The sequence below is a fragment of the Nyctereutes procyonoides genome, unplaced genomic scaffold, assembly GCF_905146905.1.
Source record: "Nyctereutes procyonoides isolate TBG_1078 unplaced genomic scaffold, NYPRO_anot_genome, whole genome shotgun sequence".
Taxonomy (NCBI): Eukaryota; Metazoa; Chordata; class Mammalia; order Carnivora; family Canidae; genus Nyctereutes; species Nyctereutes procyonoides.
In genome coordinates this window covers 7519027-7542527 of record NW_026575137.1, presented here as the reverse complement: position 1 = coordinate 7542527, position 23501 = coordinate 7519027, and the positions used below count along the sequence as shown (strand labels likewise).

Genomic DNA, 23501 nt, shown 5'->3' with positions numbered 1-23501 from the left:
AGGGTAACATAATAAGAAAACTCAGGAGAAAGACTGTAAGTCATCCCTGTTCAGAGAATTGATTTCAGCAGAATGGCAGTGATTTGTTTCAGTACGGTGTGCTAGTCATCCTAATTATACTGAAATAAGACAACTATGAACTTCCTAGTCAGTATGTTAACAGTTTGTAGTATTTCCTTGGTTTATACGCTTATCACAAAGAACCTTTATACTCTGTAGATTCGTTAAAATCGATTGTCCTAATTGATACATGAAGATAAATTAACAAATCAGAATAAAAAAGGGGGTTCTGTTCCTCCCTTATACCGACCAAAAGACTGAAAAATTCATCCAGGGGTTAGGTAAATTAGAAAGCAGCCTTTCTGTGAGCAAGCACAGTGCTAAGTCAATACCTCTCCCTAGTCCTAATGGTCCATTAGTCTAATGACAACTCCTCAGCGTCATATCCTATCATCTCAATTTTCATGACTGTTAACATTTATGAAGCACTTACTATAGAGGCCAGGCAATGTACTAGGTATTTTATTAATAATCAAAAAGTTCTCGTTTCTAAGCACTTAGAGACTAGAGGGAAGTAATAGCAGTAAACTAAATACATATAACTAGTTACTGGTGTGCAGTTACTATGAATCAACACGTATGAACTGGGGCACCCAGCCCAGGAGGACGGGAGTACAAACAGGTTGGTGCTGCTTACGCCGAGCCCAGGATAATAAGCTAGGTGAAGCTAGTTGGATGAAGTGCTCAACTCTGAATGGCAGCTCAAACACCTTCACGTACGAGGGAACAATGCTGAACAAGAAATGATACTTCTTACAACTTGCTCTAAAGAAAAGAAAAAAAATAAAAATCCTTTCAGTTATATTTTTTCTGCAAGATGGAAAAAGATTTTAAACAAGATGTAAGACAGGAAAGAAGAATCAATATGTGAAAACATATGGAAAGGAAGAAAACCACTCATTTGTTCAATAAAAGTAAAAACATTATGAAATTCCCAATTAAATTCTCAGAAACTAAAGAGATCTGCTTCTTCAGCTAGTTCATGCATGACAACCAAGGATACATTAACAATTGTGTACCAGCACTAATGGGCACAAATTTCCTTCTTACTGCTTCACATGCTTGTACACAGGTGCTTGGTCTCCTTCAACACCCATGAGTCTTAGAATATTCTTCGAATTCGTTTGTCCTAAATAAACCCTCATCATTCTAAAAGGCTTTAAGCTTCAACCTGATTTCTAAGAGCCATGGCCTAAATGCCTATCACTTTATCTCCCTCTGTCCTGAGACATAATGCTATGCTTCATATATTTATTCCAAATCCCTTAAAGCAAGAATCTGTAATTGTATTATTCTCAATTATATGTAAGGACAAAATAAAGGCTGGATATAATTCTATAACAATTTGAGAAGAACATTCAAGAATTACAATTTGGACAAACAAATGTTGATTTAATTCATACATCTTTTATTCTTCTTTTGGCAAACATCAGATAATGTGAGCAAAACTATATTGCTCACTATAGTTACATACATTCTTTTTTGCTTTATATAAGTTTGTAAACATATGTTAAGTGGATAAAATTCTTGGCTAAGGACATACTCCAAAACTCTGACATATACTTTTCTGAGTTAGGAGAAAAGAAAGCTTATGAAACTTCCATTAGACCATAATCACACAGCAAACTAAATTAGTATATGCTGTTTTTAAATTAACATCTGCCATTTTTTAAAGACTTCAGTTTTTGGTTACAGCTAAAATGATTTTTATCTGAAGTTTATGAAAGAACAGAAGCTGACCACACAAATCTTACTCATAAGCATACTGGCCGTTTCAAAATAAAAAATAATAAAAATAAACCTATAATCAAGGAAATTCCACTCATCTTATTAGAAAAAAAAAATAGCTACCAATGTTATTTTAAATATAGATGGCAATTTGTAATAACTAGGTTTCATGATATTTGCTTTATTTCTTAATGCTTATCTTTTGATTTTAAAGTAACAGATTACTTCATAATAAAGGCAAGCCATTTAGCATTTTATAATTTAATTCTTTTATAAATTTCAGACCCCAAAAATTTCAGATCAAGTATTACAAAACAGTCAGCCTTCAGAATATATTTTGTTTGGCAGACAGAATGGTTTTTCTTCTTTTGAATTGGAATACCTTCATGCAGTACTTAACTTGCTCTAAGCTGACCCATCCCTACTAGCTTCCCACATTGTCACCAGCTGGGCATGTGAGGCTGACACCCGTTTTTAATATTATAAAACTCAGTATTAACTTACAAAAATTGCATTCATGGAGCAAAAATTCAAATATATCATAAACTTGATACTAAATCTTAATACTCATTCCTAATTTGAGAAAAATAGATCAAACCAAATAGGACTCATCTTATAATACTTAGTCACATAAAACATTATCAATAAGAAATGTTGCTATATATGGATACTGTCTTCTTAGAATAGTGTTAACAGTAACCTGAAATCTGAGATAGATAAATCATTCATATCACAAAGTATTATATACTGTCTTTCCTATACAGTCTTAGCTCCCAAACAGTGGGCTTCAACTTCATCCCTACATATAATATAAACATTCTCAAATATTTGAAATAGAGGAAAGGTGTCATTAATAAAGCTAACTAAAATTACAACAAAGGCTTTCTTCTAATCCTAGAGAATGAAACAAAAAGAGAGGTAAGACAAATTGGAAACGAGGAAGAATTTGAAGTCAAGTTGGCCCTGGACCCTTTTACATTGCTACTCCTTCTGTTTGTTCAAGTTAAAGAATAAGAGAGGCCACCAACTGCTCCTTAGTGGAACAGGCTGCAAAGAAAACAAAGCAGCTAAGTGATGATGAGGAAAACAAAGAATATAAAAATTTGTAGTTATGAAGATGATCAAGAAATGATGGAGCTCCTGGCTGGCTCAGTTGGTAGGGCATACAACTCTTTATCTATCTCAGGGTCATGAATTCAAGCCCTGTGTTGGGCAGAGAGATTACTTAAAAAAATTAATAAAAAAATAAAAGACATTAAAAAAATTATAAAAAAAATGATGGTAGTTATTCTATTCTGAAGTTTAAGAAACAGCAAGGAGTAACAAATAAATTAGAGAGACAGTAATCTGACAGGTCTTTACTTGCACACAAATAAAAGGCTAATCTGTAATTCTTTAGAGGTTTGATCTGATAGGAAACACCTATTTACCTCTGAATTTGTCTCATTTCTTAAACTTAACTGATTCCCATGTGAATAAATATTTAAAAATTTTTAGTTATTAAAGCAAGGTTTATGGCTGCATTTTGACAGGGTTATATAAAAAGCTTCATAGTATTAATCCCATCAGTACCAAGGTTACTGAAATCAGATTCACTTATAAGCATTAATTAAATTTGCTGTCACCATTACCACATATTTGCAATGACAAAGAGACCGAGTCATTTCATTACTTCAAGAATAGTTACATTAAAATGCTTACTGAAAGCTTTTAATAATGAGAAAAAAAAATTTATTTTCAGTGCAGAACAAAATGTTCAGGACCCTATATTAATAAAAATATCAGTAAATAGGGTGCCATCTTGGTCTGTAAATGATGTTCTCCAAAACTGACTCACAAGTGTTTTTAAAATACCACTGAGGGAACACTGGTTAAAGTTTATCGCTGACACATTTTTTTAAAAAGTCTGTTAGTAGCTTTGCCATAAAACTGATTTAAGGTAGTTGTGTTTTTCAGTAATGTTAGAACAACCCAGCACTTGTAAGAATAGTCAGATCAGCACACTGTACTAAAACATAATTGTGCAACATTTTGTAAACTAGCTGCAGTTTTCAGTAGCTGTGTTCACCAACTGTGTAACAGAATTGTAATGTTCTCCTAAGCCGTATGCATGTCTCATATATCTGAAATGAGAAAAGGAGAAATGAGTAGTTTAGACGAAAGTAATTCATTGTATATAAATGTTTATTATGTATATAAAACCAAACACTCTGAATGAATCACTCCACGGGGGTATCATTCAAAGACTTCACTGACATGTTACTTAAAAGTTCAACACCATTTGAAAAGCATCAGCAGTCCGTAAAATCTGGTTCACTAACTCTGTAACTGAGTTTAAGTCAGGGAATACACAATCACTGGGGGGTAAAGGGAAATACTACAATGCTGAGTGCTCAATAAGCTTAAATTTTCACCTAAATCTCAGCCATTAAGGACTACCTTTGTAGGTTTGGCTAATAAACACTAAAACCAATAGCAAATTCTCCATGCTTTGTTTGAGCGAAGAATTCTCATTCATGTAAAATACTTCTACAATATAAATTTTTAAAATCTCTAAGGAATAAACAATTAGGCAACATGAATACATTTCAGCTTTTACACTTGTTGAAACTTAGCATTATTCGTGTGAAACCGGGAAAATATGAAAACTAATGCTAAAATTTGTAATCTTTAGAAATGATTTTATTCTTAATTCATACACAAGAATAAACCACTAGAAGTTTTTAAACACTTATCTAAATCACATAGTGGTGGTGCTTTCTAATTCCATAATTGCCTTTAACATAAAATAAGCATAATTAATGCAGCTGGATTTTTTTCCTGATTAATCAACATACACAACCTAAAATCTTTGAATAATTCTTTTTGTCTTACTATGAAAAACATAACAGTAGAAATTTCCAGGTACTTACACAAGTATTAATGGTTTTTTTGGATATTCTTCACCAACTACAATAGGAGGAGAATCTGCCTGGATTATCTCTATTGGTGTTTGCAAAATGTGAGACAAGGCTCTTAGCTAAAGGAAAGAAAATGTATTAGTAAGGAAAATAAAAAGGTAAATCTTACTCAAATCATAAACTATTGAGTATGGGCAAACATCATCCAGGATGGATCCAGGAATATTCTATTCCTCACTGTATACCAAGAGCCTGCCACACAGTGGACACTTAATACATATTTTTTTATTTTTTATTTTATTTTTTAATACATAATTTTTAAAAAACAAATATAATAGTTATTTTTTTTTATGATAGTCACACACACACAGAGAGAGAGAGGCAGAGACATAGGCAGAGGGAGAAACAGGCTCCATGCACCAGGAGCCCGACATGGGATTTGATCCCGGGTCTCCAGGATCGCGCCCTGGGCCAAAGGCAGGCGCCAAACCGCTGCGCCACCCAGGGATCCCAAATATAATAGTTATTAAATCAAATGCAGAAGTTTTAAGCCCTGGCTGTGCAACAGCTTTTTAAGAAATAGCAGTATCATAGTTAATGAAGTGAGGATATGGGTAGATTGGATTCATTATACTAGTCTTTCTACTTTTGAATATTGCCAGTTTTTAAAAATACTATTGCTCAGGCACTAGACCAAATCAATTACAATTTGGGAGGTGTTGGGGGTAAGAAGAGAAAGAATAGGTAAGAGTAGGAGGTGTATTTTTTTTTTGAGATGTATTATTTTTTTGTAAAGCTTTCCAGATGATTCTAACATACACCAGTGTTGATAACCACTGTTCCATAATTTTCAAAGCATAAGTAGAATGAGTTACGGATATGAAATTGTACTATACTTCCATGGAATTTCCATCTGATTAATACACAATGTTAATTTCACACCATTTGTTATCGAATTAGAGCTTAAAGTTAGATGAATAATAATAAATATTGGTAGTAACATTGTTTAGACTTACCAGGACCAAGCACACTAAAGCGCTTTATGTGTACTAATTCATTCAATCCCCTGGGATATCCCATATATCCAATAACCCTATGTGATATGTACTACTGTAAAAAACCTAGAGTCTGGGACGCCTGGGTGGCTCAGTGGTTGGGCATCTGCCTTCGGCCCAAGGCGTGATCCTGGAGACCCGGGATCGAGTCTGGCATCGGGCTCCCTGCATGGAGCCTGCTTCTCCCTCTGCCTATGTCTCTGCCTCTGTGTCTCTCATGAATAAATAAGGAAAATCTTAAAAATAAATAAATAAAGACCTAGAGTCTGAGGCAGAGAATGGTTAAGCTGCCTGTCCGAAGTCAAGCATAAGGAAATAAAATGATCTGCAACTGAATTAAGTGTGACTTTGAGTCCAAATTCAAAATTAATCATTTAACAGTCCTCAATCATAGCGCCCTCATCTATATATTTGCCTGATTATAAGAACATTCTGTCTAGAGCATGGTCCTTTTAGGAAGTTTTAACGAAGAAATTATTTCAGGAATATGAAGAAAATCCTATGCTGCACAGTAGCAAACGTAATCCCATATTCTATCTCATAAAATGTCCCTTTGGGACATTTTTTTCTTATAACTGAAATACCACTTTTTTTAAAAGCCAGCAAGGAATGGATGGCATAAAGCAATTTCTGGAAATCTTAACATCCCTTTGAAGTCTTTTGAAATTATATAAAGAATTTCTCTTTAATAATTTAAATATACCCCATTGTGAAAACAGCAGCTCTTATTTCAAATGAATTCACAGACCAAAAATTTATGACTGTTCGTCAAAAGATATTTTAAAGATTTTTCCTAAAATTTTTTTTTAAAGATTTTATTTATTTATTTGAGAGTGAGAACACGAACAGGTAAAGGAACAGAGGTAACGGCAGACGCCCTACTGAGCAGGGAGCCCAACACAGGGCTCTATCCCAGGACCCTGAGACCATGATCTGAGCTGAAGGCAGACACTTAACCAACTGAGCCACCCAAGTGCCCCTTAAAGATTTTTTTTCTCCATTTAAGAAGATTTGCTTAGGTCTCTAGTTCTCATTAATTTGTGACCCTCAAGAGAAAGTTCAAGGATCTTTACTCCTAATGTAGTCACAAAGCCACAATGAAAAATTCCTCAGTTTAGAGACCCAAGAGAGGCATACAAAACAAATGAACATATAGTTCCCTCTGGTGGCTCAGAAGAGGTACAAATACAGCACTACTGAGACAAAAGATTTTGAAGAAGCATTCACATCATTTCTTTAAAAAATACACTTCTTGGAAAAAATATATATATACTTCTTGAAGAAGTGAAATACTCCAAGCCACAATGACCTACCAAGTACACACCAGCGGTTTATGACCCCCACTCAATTAGGAAACTCAAGCTCAGGAGGTTGGCTGACTCCCTAGGGTCACCAAACTGAGAAGAAGGAGGAAAGCCAATACCCAAACTCGGTACTTTCTCATTCCCTGACTTTCAAATACCCTGGGCTGCCACTTGGACCAATTAGGTGTTTTGTTCATTTTGTTTAATGAAACAAAGTTAACAATAAGTTAATCAAATAAGTTAAAGCTTTAAAAAAAATCCTGATTAACTCCCTACAAGTGACTGAACACACTGATTTCCTACATGTGAATTTTAATGCATCAAATACTGCTTTGAAGTCAGTATCAACTGAAATTCCAATCGTAATGTATTATGGTAGGACCTGACCTGTAATTTCACAGAAAAATAGTTTTCAAATTTCTGATGTAATGGATGCTACTTTACAATACTGATCTTCATCAGCTGAGCTACTAGGGTCAGTTTTACTGTACTTGAAAAAATCTTCACTTCCTTAAGTCCAAGAAAATCAAATATATTGCCAGGAGCAGCATCACAAATGCAAACACACAGAGGCAACATTAGCCTCATCAACCCACAGATCAAACACTGGGCTATTTAAAATGAAATAGGGCTTTACTTCCCACAGATACATATTTTAACCACAGGCCTAAGAACGTTAACTCCTTATTTCAGTGTTTCATCAGTAGAGAAAAAGCAAATACGTAAAGAAAAGGGATATTCAATGAGAAACTGGGATCATCTGAAAAATGTCTGAATGCTACATATGAGATTTAGAGATAATCTCAACGATCCACAAAAGCCATGAATAGTTACAAACTTACCTCAAGCTGACCTCCCCATGCAGCTGTGTTGACGATATCATCACAGTACTTTCTAAACTCTTCTATAGAGAAAAATGAGAATATAGCACTTAAAATAATTTTCATACATAACTTACAAGATCCCTTTTGTAGCCTCCACAATTCCTGATCATTGCTCAAGTTGTGACCTTTCTCGTTTCTCTTCCCTGTGCTCTGGAGAATTTAATCCACTTCCCAGATCGCTCAAACTTTGTACCACCTCTCCATCTGAGAGCAAAGCAATTCATTTCTGTTTCTCTCTCAGACTGAAGCCCAGGGACCTTCACTACATAACAAGGCTATTCTGTTTACCCAAGCAACCCCCAAATGGCCACCATATTCACTACCTTGACATAGTATTTTAAAGCCCAGACCTGCATCTGAAAAAATACACTGAACAACTAAATCAGGTCTATTGTCAGAACCCATTAAGACAAGTGAGAAGAGGTGACCCGGGTGGCTCAGCGGTTTAGCGCCACCCTCAGCCCGGGACCTGCTCCTGGAGACCCGGGATCGAAACCCGTGTAGGGCTCCCTGCATGGAGCCTGCTTCTCCCTCTGCCTGTGTCTCTGCCCCTCTCTCTCTCTCTCTCTCTCTCTCTCTCTCTCTCTGTGGGTATCTCTCATTAATAAATATATAAGATCTTTAAAAAAAAAAAGACATGTGAGAAGAGAACTGGGGTAAAAGTGGAAATGAGCGGAAATTCCTTTCCCAGCAATAGCAGCAAATAGGGCCTCCACTTGCTATTTTTGAAAGCATTTACATCTTATTTACTTCAGTATCAGTTCTACCCAAAGAAAGGGCTTCCTAGATCAGTCATGAGAGGACGTAAAGAGCTAATTGCAGTTTAATGGCACATTTTGAGCATATGTACTTTTTTAAAAGTTTTTTTTGTTTTTTTGAGAGAGAATGAGAGAGAGCACAGTGTGCGTGCGAGGAGATGCTGTGGGAGAGGGAGAAGCCACTGAGCAGGGAGCTGGGGACTCTGGGATCATGACCTGAGGCAAAGGCAGCCACTTAACTGAATGAGCCACCCAGGTCCCAAGTATACACACTTTGATACAGAAAGTTAAAATGGGAAACTAACAGCCTCCCTGTTTAGAGGAAGGGAAAACAATTAAGGGCATCTACAGAAAACTATGTCCTGTGTGTTTGCCCCATTCACTGCTATATCCCCCATGCTCAGAACAGCGCCTAGAACAGTCCCTGGCACTTAATGGCCTTCAATAAATATTGGCTGAATGATTAAGAAATTATGTCTTTTATCTTTTTCTTAAATTCAGCATGCGGAGTTGCCACGTCTTTTCCAGTGCCCTGCAACTAGCAGAGTTAGAGATTCCATTAAAAGAAAGCCAACCTTAACCTTCCCTTGTCCAGCCCATCCTGGCCGTATGACTTGCTCCCAAAGGATACCACCACACCTTGCAGTCTTCTCATAAGGACTAACTTGCCTCTGTTATACCCCTGACTCCCCCCAAAACTCTCAGGCTTTCACCTGGTCTCCTTTACTTGCTAGTTGTGCTTTTTTTTTTTAACCTCTCCATGAATATTTTACCTTATTAACAGTATTATAAAGAATAATAAGGCAGGTTATTAAATGACTTATTTTTGGTTTTGCAAAGTCAAATTTTGCCTAAATATATGGCTTATGGAGAAAATTAAATCTCCGAAAGTACAAGATGAAAGTAGAATTTTGTTTTCCCAATCATTCTCTCCTTATGGTCCTGGGGCCTTATATGTCCATAGACTACTCAAAGCTTACCTTGCTCTACACCCAAATCTGTGACATGTGAACTTACAATTTTTTCAATAATAATGCTATTCCCATTTTTATCTTAAATAAAACAATATATTTAGCCACAAAGAGTGGTTAAGTACTTAAAAGATCTTAACAAGCAAAATGTACTAGTATCTATTAAAATAATAAAAATTAATTCTGCCTAAATTTTGAGATTTTTTCCCTCCATAATAATGATCAGAGGTTTTTCTTCTTCTCAATCCCAGGAATCATTTTAACAGCCAAGACGGTGGGGGGGGGGGGGGGGTTAGGTAGAAAAAGTGGGGGAAAATTAGATCACCTGGAGTATACATATTTCCTGTATTAGGATTTGTTAAAAACGGCAGAAAGTCTTCCACATGGCCTTGTATATATTCAGCAGTTTGACTTCTCAAGGCAGCCACAGTCAAGGGGCATTTCTGTTCTTTCAGCTGATCTTCAATGGCTCTGTACATACAGTGGCCATCAGATGGAATCTGTTTAATTTCCAACTGTCTAGCTGCCAATATTTGAGCAAGTTTTTCACTTTCTATGTGTCTAGCTCCAGACAAGTTCTCAATTTCAGCTTCAGCTATCCTTTCTTCTCGCTCCTTTTCCAATGCAGCTTTTTTGTCCTAGGAGAATAGAAGAAAGTTAATTCAGAAATAATTAGGACTATTTTACATTGATTGAGAAGACAGAAATGTAAGACTCTCAAAACTTTCTACCATCTTCCTCCCTTCTCCCACAAGCATTATCATATTGATGATCTCATCACTTACAAACTTTTCTATACTATGAACTCCTTCCTTTATTCTCATCTGCATGTACCCAACACCAAGCTCTGTACTAGGACAAAAAAAGGCTTTAAATTTTTCTTTGAAGTCTATTTAAAAACTACATGACAAGTTTCTAAAAATTCTACTTACTGATTTTAAAGTACTGCATTAAGACTAAGTTATCCTAGGCCTTAAAGCAACATCATCATATTTATGCCAAGCTAATCCAAGCTTCTTATCACTCAACTACTAGGGCATTAACATGCTAAATCACCAGGGAGGCATCAATATGCCAAAGCCTTTAGATGGTACAGGAATTCTATTTATCTAGCCTAAAGAAAAAAGAAAAAAAAAACAGTGCATACACACACACACAGGCATACACATTTACTCAAAGCAACAGATAAAAATATTCTTCTTATAAAAATTAAAACATTGGGCAGCCCAGGTGGCTCAGCGGTTTAGTACCACCTTCAGTCCAGGGCGTGATCCTGGAGTCCAGGGATCAAGTCCCACGTCAGGTTTCCCGCATGGAGCCTGCTTCTCCCTCTGCCTGTGTCTCTGCCTCTCTATCTCTCTGTGTCTCTCGTGAATTAATAAATAAAAATCTTAAAAAAAAAATTAAAATGTTACAGAGAGACTGAAGTCCCCCTAAGGACCATTGCCTATTTCAGTGCCTGCTCTAGAGGTCTGGTGTGTATCTTTGTAGATTTTTTTCTAAGTGTTTTAACAAAAACAGATGTATTCATAAAGAAGTATAGAAAAAAATATTTTAACAAAAATGGTATCATATTACATTCTGCAATGTGCTTTCCTTATTCAAATCTCAGAGGAGCTCTTCCCATGGCAACATATGCAAGGATGGGCTGAGGGTAGGGCAATGAGATCTGTGACATGAGGATGGATAGGAAGTAGAGTGGGAAGGTAAGAAAAATGAGGGGAAAAAAATTCTGACGGTTACACTAGCAAGGATCAAAGCAAGAAAGCACTGTATGTTTCATAGCTAAATATGGATCGTATAGCCAGGGTACCATAAAAACATGCTAAGAGATGAGGTTGGGGGCAAAAAAGGTATGTATATAATTAATATATGTTAAATCTATTTATATATTGTTTAAAAATTAGATATACACAAAATATTTACAGTACTTTTCTCTGGATCATAGGATTACAAAATAAGTTGTTTTCCCCCAAAACCCATACCCCCATCTACCTCCCCTCTAGCAACCACTACTTTGTTTTCTGTATTTATGTCTGGATTTTGTTTACAAAATACATTTTGTTTTGTGTGTGCATGTGTATATGTGTGCTTTTCTGCATCTTTCTAATTCTCTATCATGAATATGTTCTACTATATACAAATCATGAATGCTTTTCAATTTAAGAGAACAAAAAAAAGTTAAATTCCACAAATCTTGATATTGGTAGCAAATTACAGTGAAGGATTTGGTAAACCAGGAAAAAGTAAGAAAAAGTAAAGATTTTCATGTCCCTAGCTCTCATTCCTCCTTGGGGCACAAAAAATTAATGGAAAGGCAAATTTCAATTTAACTTAATGTTACAGACTTGAACTACTTGCCGGTTATGTGCTACGATGGAACTTAAAGTGATATATAAGTTACCTGAATCAAAAAACGTATTATCTCCCTAATAAAACATATGCCATTTAAGTTTATTCTGCCCAAATCCAGCCATGCCAGAAGTAACATGAACCAATTTATTTCACTGCATACCTACAACTATGCATCACAGCAGCATACAAATCTTAAAACACAAGGTGGCACTGTTACTTTATAAAAGTCTAAAAAACATTTTCAGGGGGGGAGAGGAAGGATAAGCACCTTGGATATCATCTAATCCAAAACCCCTCACTTTCACTTTCCTCTGAGGAAACAGCACGCAGAAAGATTTCCAAAGGCCATACAGCTGGTTTAGAAGCAGAGTGGGACCAAGGACAACACAGAGCGCTCCTTCTATCCAGGCACCTAAATCAGAATAAAAGTTGGAGCAGATGGGAGCTGGAGTTAATTATGTCATATACTAGTACTAGAAGAGTGGAATTTTATACTATCTGCAAAACCATTTAATCCTCTAAAATACTAATCTAAGCATTTCACTTTTGCCCTCAAGTTCTGCTTCAGCATTACACAGCAATTGTGTTTTCTTTCAAGGGCACAAGGTGGGAAATTTATTGGATTCTCTTCCCAGCCACGGATAGTTTCCTAGTTTCCGAATGGCGCTAGGCACTGTGGTTGCTACAATCCTAGTGCTGGAGACAGAATGGCAACAATTAAATCTAATGAAAATACATACTTAGGTACTTAGGATGAAAACAGCAATTAACTCATTAATATACTGTCAGTAAAACTAGAGTCACGTCCAATATGGTAATGCAGCTAAATCAACTCTGAAGAGAAATCTTAAGAGCTGGGTACTCATCCTGGGTTTCTATCAAACTTTCAGTTTGCCACTGAGACAACTGGGCTTCAGCTTTCTCATGTGTAAAATAAAGAAATTGAACTAGATCTCATTCCAGCTCCCAAATTTCCTATTTTTGGAACCAAATTGTTCTAAGTTCTACTTTGGGCTCTTTGCAGCATACGGAAAAGCTTCCTCCACTGAAGTCTGCTGAAGGAAATAAAATACTCCCTCTGTTTTTCTAGATTAAAAATAAGATATTTGCTCTACAGTATTCCAATAATAAATCTTCATAAAGTTTTGTCATGTTTTTCTGAGAGAGAATGGTATCTCTCCCAAAGATATACACAGTTAACTAATTGGCTTTTTATTTTACTTGGTGACTTTGGTGGGGGAAAAAAGTTCAGGTATATACAAACTGTATTATAAACCTAAGTGTTTTCAGTTCTAGAATCCTGTTAATAATATTACTATTAATACTATTAATGTAACAAAGCAATAAAAAACTTTAGGCATAACTTCTAGAGTGTTTTCTCTGCCAAGGGTTTAAGCAGGTGACTATGGGAAGATACTAATTTTTTTGTTAAAAAAGGCTGAAAAGGTATGCATTTCAGCTATGCAGTATCTTAGGAGAAAAGTAACAAAATGTTTGGGAAAAGTAAGGGAGTTGTTTTGTTGCCTAAGAGTCCGGCTGGGGATGAGTAAGATTTGATAAAGACAAGAAGGAGTTGGGACCTTCGTTTTCCAGAATTAAATAGGCTACTCTAAGATGTATCAATTACTAAGTAGAGCCAATTCAACAAGTATTTTGTTAGGCCACTGCCAAGCAAAAATTCTGACCTCTGCTTTTGATCTATAGAAGCTAGATGACAACTCTAAGGCTAGCACAAAGAGAACACACATCGTAAGTAGGAAGTTAAAACAGGTTAACTTCCAAGATACCACAAAGTCTATGATTTTATGACATTCATAATCGTAATATTTACTCAAGAAAATAAAATACTACATACGTATGAGAAATGTTTGACAATTTGCAACTTAATCAACTTTCAAACAACAAAAAAGACTCGGTCTTGGCTTTAATTTCTAAGAGGCACACTATGCAAGACGGAACATGGCAAACAATACTATCATTTGCTAACCCACTAGCTCTCCAGGCCTTGTGTTAGGGCTTTTGGAAACAGTACAGTATTTAATACTTACAACAACTCTATAAAGTAGGTATTATTTCCCCCATTTTATACACATGAAACTGAGGTTTAAAAAGGTGAAGACTCTTACCCCAAACCGAAATAGTAAGATTAAAACCTTCATATGTCTGACACCAAATACCATGTCCTATTAAATTAGGTACTACTAAATTATAAAATGCTAAGTTAGCTTAAAAATAAAAATTTAAATCCTATAAAACACCAAGTGTTAGTAACAACATTTGGAACTAAACGTACTGGATTTAAATCCCTTCTTTTTCCAAATGAACAGCCCTTACCTAATCTAATATCATTCCTGTAATTTTGATTTCATGAACTCACTACTTCCAACTAATCAGCTTCCCTAAAGCTCTCCAATAATGGAAAATTTCATGCTCACATTTTTTTTCTGTGCATGCTGTTTCTCCTGCTTCAAATATCCTACTTAAATAACTGTACTTTCTTAAAATTCCAACTAATTATTTAATACTTGGCACAAATGAACGTTTCCTTCTCTGAGTTTTCACTGCAACTAACCATTACAAAGATACCTGCATAATCCTGAGAATTTTGTTACACCTGTGTATCTTGCTTAATTTCTAGATTCAAAGCCTTGTTTCACCACTTTTTACCATAGTTTTTAACCAAAACTGTGCATCAGAATCACCTGGGCCCACAATGTGAAGATTATGAAGTCTGGGATAATATATTTGTAAAAAAATATCCTTTGCACACCCCCTTCCTGTCCCTACTCTCTATGAGACCTGGAAGCTGAATGTGTTATTTTATATTGCTTAGGCATATTTTCTTCTCTTTAAAATGAGGATAAGAATCTGCTTCTCAAGATTATAATCAGGACTAAATGAGATTTCATATAATCTATATGCCTAGCACTGTATCTGGCAACTAGCAAGTGCTTAATAAATGTAAGTTCAGGTCCTTTGACAAGAAATTCCAACATTTTCTTTTCCTATTCCTTGGCTATACAACACCTAAGATAGTAATAAATGTATAGCACTAACTTAATTACGTGGTGACATGACATTCATACCCGTCTCTTTTGTGCTTTTGATATCCGAGGTGGCTGATTCTCGAGAACCAAGTTTGAAATGTTAACAGCAACAGAATCTATCTGAAGGAAACAAAAGTATTACAAGTTAATGATAAATACTTTCAAGTTATTTTTTAAAGTATTAGATTATTATATTATTGAAAATCACAAATATGTGTAATCCCACAATTCAGATTTGAATGACAGTACTAGATGCAACAGTACATGACATGGATTTGTCTTTTTCTATTTTTAAGGGAGAATTCATCAGATTCCCAGAAAGTCTTGTTAGAGCTCTCCAAAGATAATGGTCATCCCTGCAGGCTTTCCTTCCTTCTAGAAATTTCCACTCCATTAATCTGAATACTTCCTGTGAGTGCCAACTCATTCAGCAGTTCACCTTTCCCCTCTCTAAATGCTGAGAGTACTTATAAAAATTTTTAAGGTCCTGTCCTGAGGCACCTGAGTGACTCAGTTGGTTAAGCGTCAGACTCTTGATTTCGGCTCAGGTCATGATGTCAGAGTCCTGAAACAGAGCCATGCATCAGGCTCCACACTTAGTGGGGAGTCTGCTTATCCCTCTCCCTCTGCTCATCCTTTGCTCCTCCCCCTGTGCACACATAGTATGCGCACTCTTTCTCTCACATAAATAAAATCTTTAAAAAAAGAAAATAATAAAATCATGTGCTGGCTCAGGTCATTACTGCCTTCATAACCTCAAATGTGGCAGCAAAGGCCTTTCTCCATCTCAATTAGCCAGAACCTGATGAATACTGTTGAGCTTTCTCTATCCTCTCCCATCTACAAACGGATAACTACAGGTAGAAAAGTTAATGTATTGGTGAAATATCCCGACCAATCTTAATCATCAAATGGCTATCGTGTTTGGGGAAGAAGAAAGATGCTAGTCTAATGATTAACGTTAAGAACTAGTATTTTATTACTGCAACTGTAACTTAGTTATGAGGCCTCTAACAACAAAAAAGCCAGCAGTCTCCAAGGCTATACTCAAAGTATCAAAATATCAAAATCAGATTAAGACTTCAAAGATTGGCTATATCAACTTTAGTAAAATTAGAATTCTTTTATTTTTCAGAGGAATCTGCTAAAATCTACAAAGCACCTGGAAAGCAATGGCATAAGAATTCAGATAGTGTTCAGAAAGAAAAGCAGCTTAAGTTAATGAAAAAGATACTGGGTCAAAGTAAAATAGGAGTTTGTATTTTAACAGCATTAAACAGTATGTAGCTTAAAAATCAAACATTTTTGTCCTTGGAAACCTAGGAAAGAACTCTCAAACCTGAAAATTGAAAGAGCAAACCAGACTATCTCGCTAATTGAAAAGATAGGGAGATAATCAGGAATACCAAGATTGTGACAACACGATAAAACACCTGGAGCATCATGCCTTGCTACTTGGCAATAAAATACGTTAAGGCATAAAAGGCCAGGATCTTCTGACTAGGTATTAAGGCTAAAGAAAATGAGACCATGTTTAAAATAATGACCACTGTAAATCAGTAAAGACAAGTTGTTTTCCCTGTCAACAGCAAACCAAAAATAAACCACATAAAAGTAAATTATGGAAGATGAAGTTTTTGTACAGACAAAAGAAGTTTCTAACTACAGAAAATAGAGGGGTGCTTGGGTGGTTCAGTCACAGTTTAGCGTTCGCCTTTGGCTCTGGTCATGATCTCAGCGTCCTCAGACTGAGACCCACGTGGGGCTCCCTGCTCAGCAGGGCGACTGCTCCTTCCTCTCCCTCTGCCCTGACCCCCCACTTGTGCTCACTCTCTGACGTGCTGTCCCTAATAAATAAATAAAAAGCTTTAAAAAAAAAAAAAAAAGAAAATGGAGTAAGGCTACAGAGTCTGTGATCCTTAATATCCAAACCCAAGCAATAAACTACCATACCACACAAAGTTATAACAGAATTCTGATTTCACATCTTGAAGTAAGACAGTCCAGATTTTTAACTCTCTTAACTTAATAGCTGTTATGAATTCAGAAGGAAGTTCTTAATCTCTCTGAGCCTATTTGTCTCTTGAAAAATGGGATTATCTACATTTACTTCCTGGGTTCCTCATAGTGTGCTACAATGAAAATCACATGAGAATAATGCATATAATATGTTAAAAGTCGGGGATCCCTGGATGGCCCAGTGGCTGAGCACCTGCCTTCGGCCCACGGTGTAATCCTGGAGTCCTGGGATCGAGTCCCATGTCGGGCTTCCTGCATGGAGCCTCCTTCTCCCTCTGCCTATGTGTGTCTGTCTGTCTGTCTCTCTCTCTCGTGAATAAATAAAATCTTTAAAATATATATATATATATATATATATATATATATATATATATATATATATACATATATATGTTAAAAGTCTTTGGCACACAATGTCTATTACTACAATGATAAAATAAATATTAGTTAAAATGAGAGTATGCTCCAATTTATTGAGAAACAAAAGGGAATTTTCATTTGTTACAGCTTGTTCATAAAGCACTTTTATAACCTAAACATCATCTCACATTTGCTGTCCCATTGTTTTCTTACAGACTCTTGTGCTTAAACAGCATTATTTGTATCATGTTATATGTGGGGAAGTTCATGCTCGGGAAGCTTAAGTAACTTGACCAGGGTTACAATACTATTTAATGGCGATTCTGGGGCCAGAGATCTGATCCTCCAACTTCCATTTGGGGAAGTTTCCTCTAGTCCGCTTTATCAATCTGTTCATCTTTGGGGCAAGTATATAACTGAAGTGTCCTTTTTTTTTTTTTTTTTTGCTGCCCTCCCTTACAAAAATACATTCCCACGTAAACCTGCTCCCAGAAATTGTCATGAAAGGTGATACATGAGCATGATTGTGTGACTTCCATTTCTTCCAATACTATGATTTCATATAGTGAAAAGCGGCTTTCAGATGCCGTAGGCAAAGAGAAACATCACATACTTTTCTCCCCTTAGAATTCAGCTTTAGTTGCTCCAGTTCTTCTTTATGTTTCTGTTCCATTTCTGCTTCCAACTTAGCGACATCTTCAGTGAGTTGCTTCCTCCTCTTTTTGTCATTCTTGGGAACAGCATTCTTCATACCCTGAATTTTGGCTGAAAATCCACCAAAAACCATTAAGCCAACCACACAAGGGTTAAGAGGAGGTGAGAAATAGGAACAGTCAGGGGATGATGGCAAGGGGAGAAAAGGCTCCAGACAAGTAATGATGCACACAAGAAGGATGATCACATAATCACACATTTACAGAGAAGAGCCCAGACGGAGAGATCAGAAATAAATATCCTCATCAACCGAACTGTAGGTCTGCTCAATCAATCAATAAAAATCCTCATCAACCAAACTAATCATCTGTTCAATAAATAAAAACCCTCAACAACCGAACCCTACGTCTATTCAGTAAATAAAATCTCATCAACCCAACGGTTCGTCTGTTCAATCAATCAATAAATCTCCTCATCACCCGATCCACACGTCTGTTCAATCTCCTCATCACCCGATCCGCAGGTCTGTTCAATCTCCTCACCCGATCCGCACGTGTATCAATCTCATCACTATCCACACGTCTGTCCAATCAACCAACTTCCTCATCACCCAATCCCCAGGTCTGTTCAATCTCGTCACCCGATCTGCATGTGTGTCCAATCAATCAATCGCATCACCCGAACCGCACGTGTGTCCAATCAATGAATCAGTCTCATCACCTGATCTGCACCTGTGTCCAATCAATGAATCGATCTCATGACCCGAACCGCACGTGTCCATCAATGAATCGATCTCATGACCCGAACCGCACCTGTGTCCAATGAATCGATCTCATCACACGAACCGCACGTGTTCAATGAATCGATCTCATCACCTGATCCACACGTGTCTCCAAGCAATGAATCGATCTCATCACCCGAACCGCACGTGTCCAATCAATGAATCGATCTCATCACGCAAACCGCACGTGTCCAATCAATGAATCAATCTCATCACCTGATCCGCACCTGTGTCCAATCAATGAATCGATCTCATCACCCGAACCGCACGTGTGTCCAATGAATCAATCTCATCACCTGATCCGCACCTGTGTCCAATCAATGAATCGATCTCATCACCTGATCCACACGTCTCCAATGAATCGATCTCATGACCCGAACCGCACCTGTGTCCAATGAATCGATCTCATCACCCGAATCGCACCTGTGTCCAATGAATCGCTCTCATCAAACGAACCGCACGTGTGTCCAATCAATCAATGAATCGATCTCATCACCTGATCCACACGTGTCTCCAATCAATGAATCGATCTCATCACGCAAACCGCACGTGTGTCCAATCAATGAATCGATCTCATGACCCGAACCGCACCTGTGTCCAATCAATGCATCGATCGCATCACCTGATCCACACGTGTCTCCAATCAATGAATCGATCTCATCACCGGAACCGCACATGTCCAATCAATGAATCAATCTCATCACCCGAACCGCACGTGTGTCCAATCAATGCATCGATCGCATCACCCGATCCACACGTGTCTCCAATCAACGAATCGATCTCATCACCCGATCCGCACGTGTGTCCAATCCATCAATGACTCGATCTCATCACCCGCCCCGCACGTGTGTTCAGGGTGACAGGAGGGCGGGGTGGGGGTGGGGGTAACGTCTCGGGTTAGCTCCGTCCCACATCCTTCCGAGACCTCGGGACTGAGCAGGCGTCTCGGGAGGCCGGGGGGGGGGGGGGGGGTGCCGCGGGGCAGGCACGGTCCGCGGGGGCGGGGCCGGGGCACTGGAGCTCCCGAAGGCCTGGCCGCGAGGGCCCCTCCGGGGCGGGGGCGGGGGCGGGGGCTCCCGGGGCCCCGCAGGACCGCCCGCCCGCCGCGCGCCCCTCCGCCGCGTCCGGGGACGCCCGCCCCGTCACCTTGCAGCTCTTTCCTCTCTCTGCGATGCCTCCTCGCCAGCTGCTCCTCCTCATCGAGCTCCTCGGCCAACGCCGCCTCCATGACGACCGCGGAGCCGCGCACCCACGCACCCGCGCACCCGCGCCGGCAGAGGCCGCAGCCCCGGCGGCCCGGCACTTCCACACTCACCCTTCACCCGGGACCCCATTGGCCGCGGCCGCGACCCAGCCCCGCCTCCCAGGCGGCTCCGCAGCCGAGCCGAATCATTGGACGGAAGGGAGCGGCGCGGGGACGCACGCATGCGCATTCCCGGGCCTGCCCCCTTCCCGCTCGGATGGGGCGGGGCGGGGCGCGATCACGGCAGCCGATTGGCTCTGACGTGAGGCGCGCGGTGATGACGCCACGGGCGCCATGTTGGGCGTTTCCCGTCGCGCCGCGCGCTGGGCAGCGACCGTTAGATTGCGGGCTTTCGGTGCCGTTGCCGAGAAAGGCTGCTCGGGAGGTAAGCGAGGGGGAGAAGCCGTTTGACCAACAGGCTGGTGATGACCAGTGGGACGCTGTGGGCCCACTCGGTCGAGTGGCAGGTGGTTAAGTTCTGTGTATTTGTTTTAAAGGTCGTCCTAGCTGAGCTCGGAAGAGACCGCTCGGAATCGAGAAAATGCCGCCTCTGGACACGGAAGAGCTGGGAAGCCTGGAGAGCTACGGGGCCGGGCAGCTCGCCGACCTGTGCCCGGTCATAAAGAGGCTGATGCGAGAGCGCCTGAGGAGCATCAGGGTCTTGAGAGCGAGAGCGGAGGCGGGCGCGCTCGTCCGGTCACAGAATCGAGCTGCCGACGCGAATACGACCCCGGAGAACCGGGACGCCGGAAAAAAGGAGAAATAAATGGAAGAGGAGAGGAGGCGTATCTCCAGCATCGTGCCCGGGAGATAACCGTCGACGCTTAACAGAAATACCTGAAGACAGCGCAGCCAAAAAAAAAAACAAAAAAAAAAAAAAGAAAGAAAGAAAGAAAGAAAAGAAAAAAGCTAAAGAACCAATTGAAGGCAGTTTTCCAGATTTGAAGGCCGGTCCGAATCTGCAAACACCAAAAGTGGGTAGAACACCAGTAAAACTTGACAGACAGCAACACGTAGACACACCCTGGTAGCGACGTTTGTAAAACTGGAAGGAAAAGAAAGAAAATGTTAATTCGGAGAAAGGTTATCTAAAAAGAAAAAAAAAAAACGAGGCAGGTTATCTATAAAGGGGTGGAAGTCAGACCCACCCACCCACCCACCCCCACCGCCGGTTTTTCCCTCGCAGCTCCAGACGCGCAAAGGTCGTGAGTGGTGCAGGGTCTACTGTTTTAAGGAAGAGCTCTGTGTCCTGCGAGCGAAGTCGTGGTTTCTGCACGGAGGCAAGTGGGAGGCGTTGCCAGATGCAGGGGTGGGAGAAGGTGTATCACCCACACACCGGCCTTAAAATCCCCGCCCGGTTCTGTTCCCGCCGCCCACGGAAGCGACCCCACAGTGGGGAGGCGTTAAAGCTTGTTCGGGACCGTTAAGGTTGAGTTATTAAGTTGTTAACATACAGGGTCGTGAAACTACGTGCAGAGGTGGCAGAGTCGGGTCTGAAGTTTCAGTTTATCTCCTTTGAAACGGAAACGCTGTGCTAAAATGTTCGATTTAGGGAGCAAATGTTAACTGTTCGTAGTGTGTAACGTAGATATAGATGAGCATTGCTGTTCAGCTAAGCAGAAGTAAAAGAAAAGGGCTTTGTCACTGTGGCCAGGGCAGAGAGAGTAAAGGCATTCCGAGTGTTAGTTCGGTAAAATGGGAAATTGGGCACAGTTTCGGGTCCTCTATGTTTGATTATAGAGGAGGAATAAGTAAAAAGTTTGTTTATAGTGTTAATACCGACAGTGTAAAAAGAAAATGTCCAAATCCCTGGCTGGGGAGACGGTAGCTTACAGCAAGGTTTACGACCTTGGCTTCTGTACATCCTGCCTCGGGAAAATCGGCAGTTGCTGCTTCCTTCTGAGTAAATTTGACGTTAGATAAGTGTTAACAGATAAAATATACCGGTTTTATGGATTCGAGCGGAAGTGATGAAAAAACAAAAACAGCCAGGAAACCTTAAAAGTTACATAGATTGACAGGTACAGGTGAATCATCACACTCTTAAACAGGCTAACTAACTACTCTTGTTGAAAAGATTCCAGTTGGGTCAAAAATGACTCTCTGAACCTGAAATGTGATGTTCACATTTGTATAAAACAAAGGATTAAAGGAGTTTAAAGATAATGAAAACCTTTAAGTCATAGAAATTGATGTAGAAAGCAACATTTTTATCAGAATTTAAGCTATAACAAAGTATACAATACAGTGTAGGATGTAGCATTTAAGAATCTTTGGTAAATAACGCATTCATATGCAGACTGTTCAGTATCTTGATGTGAGTGGTAATTTTTAAAAATAGTTCATTTTAGGTATTTAATAAAGTAATTTCTTTTTTTAAAAGATTTTTTAATGTGTGTGTTTGTTTATTCATGAGAGACCGAGAGGGGCAGAGACACAGGCAGAGGGAGAAGCAGGCTCCTCGCATGGAGCCCAATGCAGGACTCCATCCCAGTACCCCAGGATCACGCCCTGGGCCGAAGGCAGACGCTCAACCCCTGAGCCACCCAGGCGCCCCTAATAAAGTAATTCTTAATTAAAATACATATGCTGGACACTGACTTCAACACTTAACAGTTGTAGTAAATGAAAAAGGATAAAGTAGGAGGGATGTGAATGTGTGGATAGTATGCATTACTTTGCTACTTCATTTGCATTCTCTTCAAATTATCCTGAAACTTCTCTAAATGGTCTTGTACTAGAGAAAACTTGAGTATATGATCACATTGCACAAATGACTACATTTCAAGGAAGCCTAGAAACTAAGTTTAAAAGCTGAAAAGTCACATACTTAGAATTTTGGAATGTCTTAAATTATTTGGGTCAAAGAGAAAAACAATTTAGGAAACGCTACAATAAGGACGTTACACATTATATGCTGTGGAATGAATGTACAAAAGGCAAAGCACAGGGAACCAATGGCGTGTGTACCTAAGATAGACTTAGTAACTGGAGTTTATAAAGTTTGTTACCTTCCCATCCTAAGTAGTAGATTTTCTCCAATATAAACTATTCTGAGTGCCACAGTTGGTATCTTGGGGACAGATTTCTCCCAGTTGAGTTTTAAGTTATAAACAGCTGATTTTCAAAAAGGGAGAAGCCGAAGTCTTTTCTCACCCTCACAACCCCCACATACACGCGATTTTTTTGTCTCTTAGACCTCCATATAATATTTCTTGCTGTATGGGTTTTTTTTTGTTTTGTTTTTTTGTTTTTTTGCTGTATGGTTTTTATATTGAAACTATGGTCCTCAGCAACATCAGTATTGCCTGGGAGCTTGTTAGAAACATACCTCAGGTTAATAACAGCATGGGAGTAGATTATAAAAATATTAAACAGCTAT

At 38.9% G+C, this 23501-nt stretch overlaps 1 protein-coding gene and 1 long non-coding RNA gene across 3 annotated transcripts; one reads left to right on the top strand and one right to left on the bottom strand.

Moving 5' to 3' along the window:
* Positions 1-1447: 1447 nt before the first annotated feature.
* On the bottom strand, positions 1448-20236 carry OTUD6B (OTU deubiquitinase 6B). Of its 2 annotated transcripts, none has more exons than XM_055303429.1 (7): positions 20023-20236; positions 18055-18206; positions 15102-15182; positions 9986-10298; positions 7890-7951; positions 4701-4807; positions 1448-3911 (listed from the first exon to the last, which is right to left on the bottom strand). In XM_055303429.1, exons 1-7 carry the CDS (start codon positions 20102-20104, stop codon positions 3827-3829), a joined length of 882 nt encoding a protein of 293 aa, XP_055159404.1. In that variant the 5' UTR covers positions 20105-20236; the 3' UTR covers positions 1448-3826. The 2 variants fall into 2 exon arrangements, with proteins under 2 accessions (XP_055159404.1, XP_055159405.1); XM_055303430.1 differs by lacking the exon at positions 20023-20236 and adding an exon at positions 12284-12427 and having other exon boundaries at positions 18055-18079.
* Positions 20237-20403: 167 nt separating this feature from the next.
* Positions 20404-22503, top strand: LOC129495730 (uncharacterized). The gene is made up of 2 exons (XR_008661604.1): positions 20404-20504; positions 20617-22503. It is a non-coding gene; the product is annotated as an uncharacterized LOC129495730 (long non-coding RNA).
* The last annotated feature ends 998 nt before the right edge of the window (positions 22504-23501 follow it).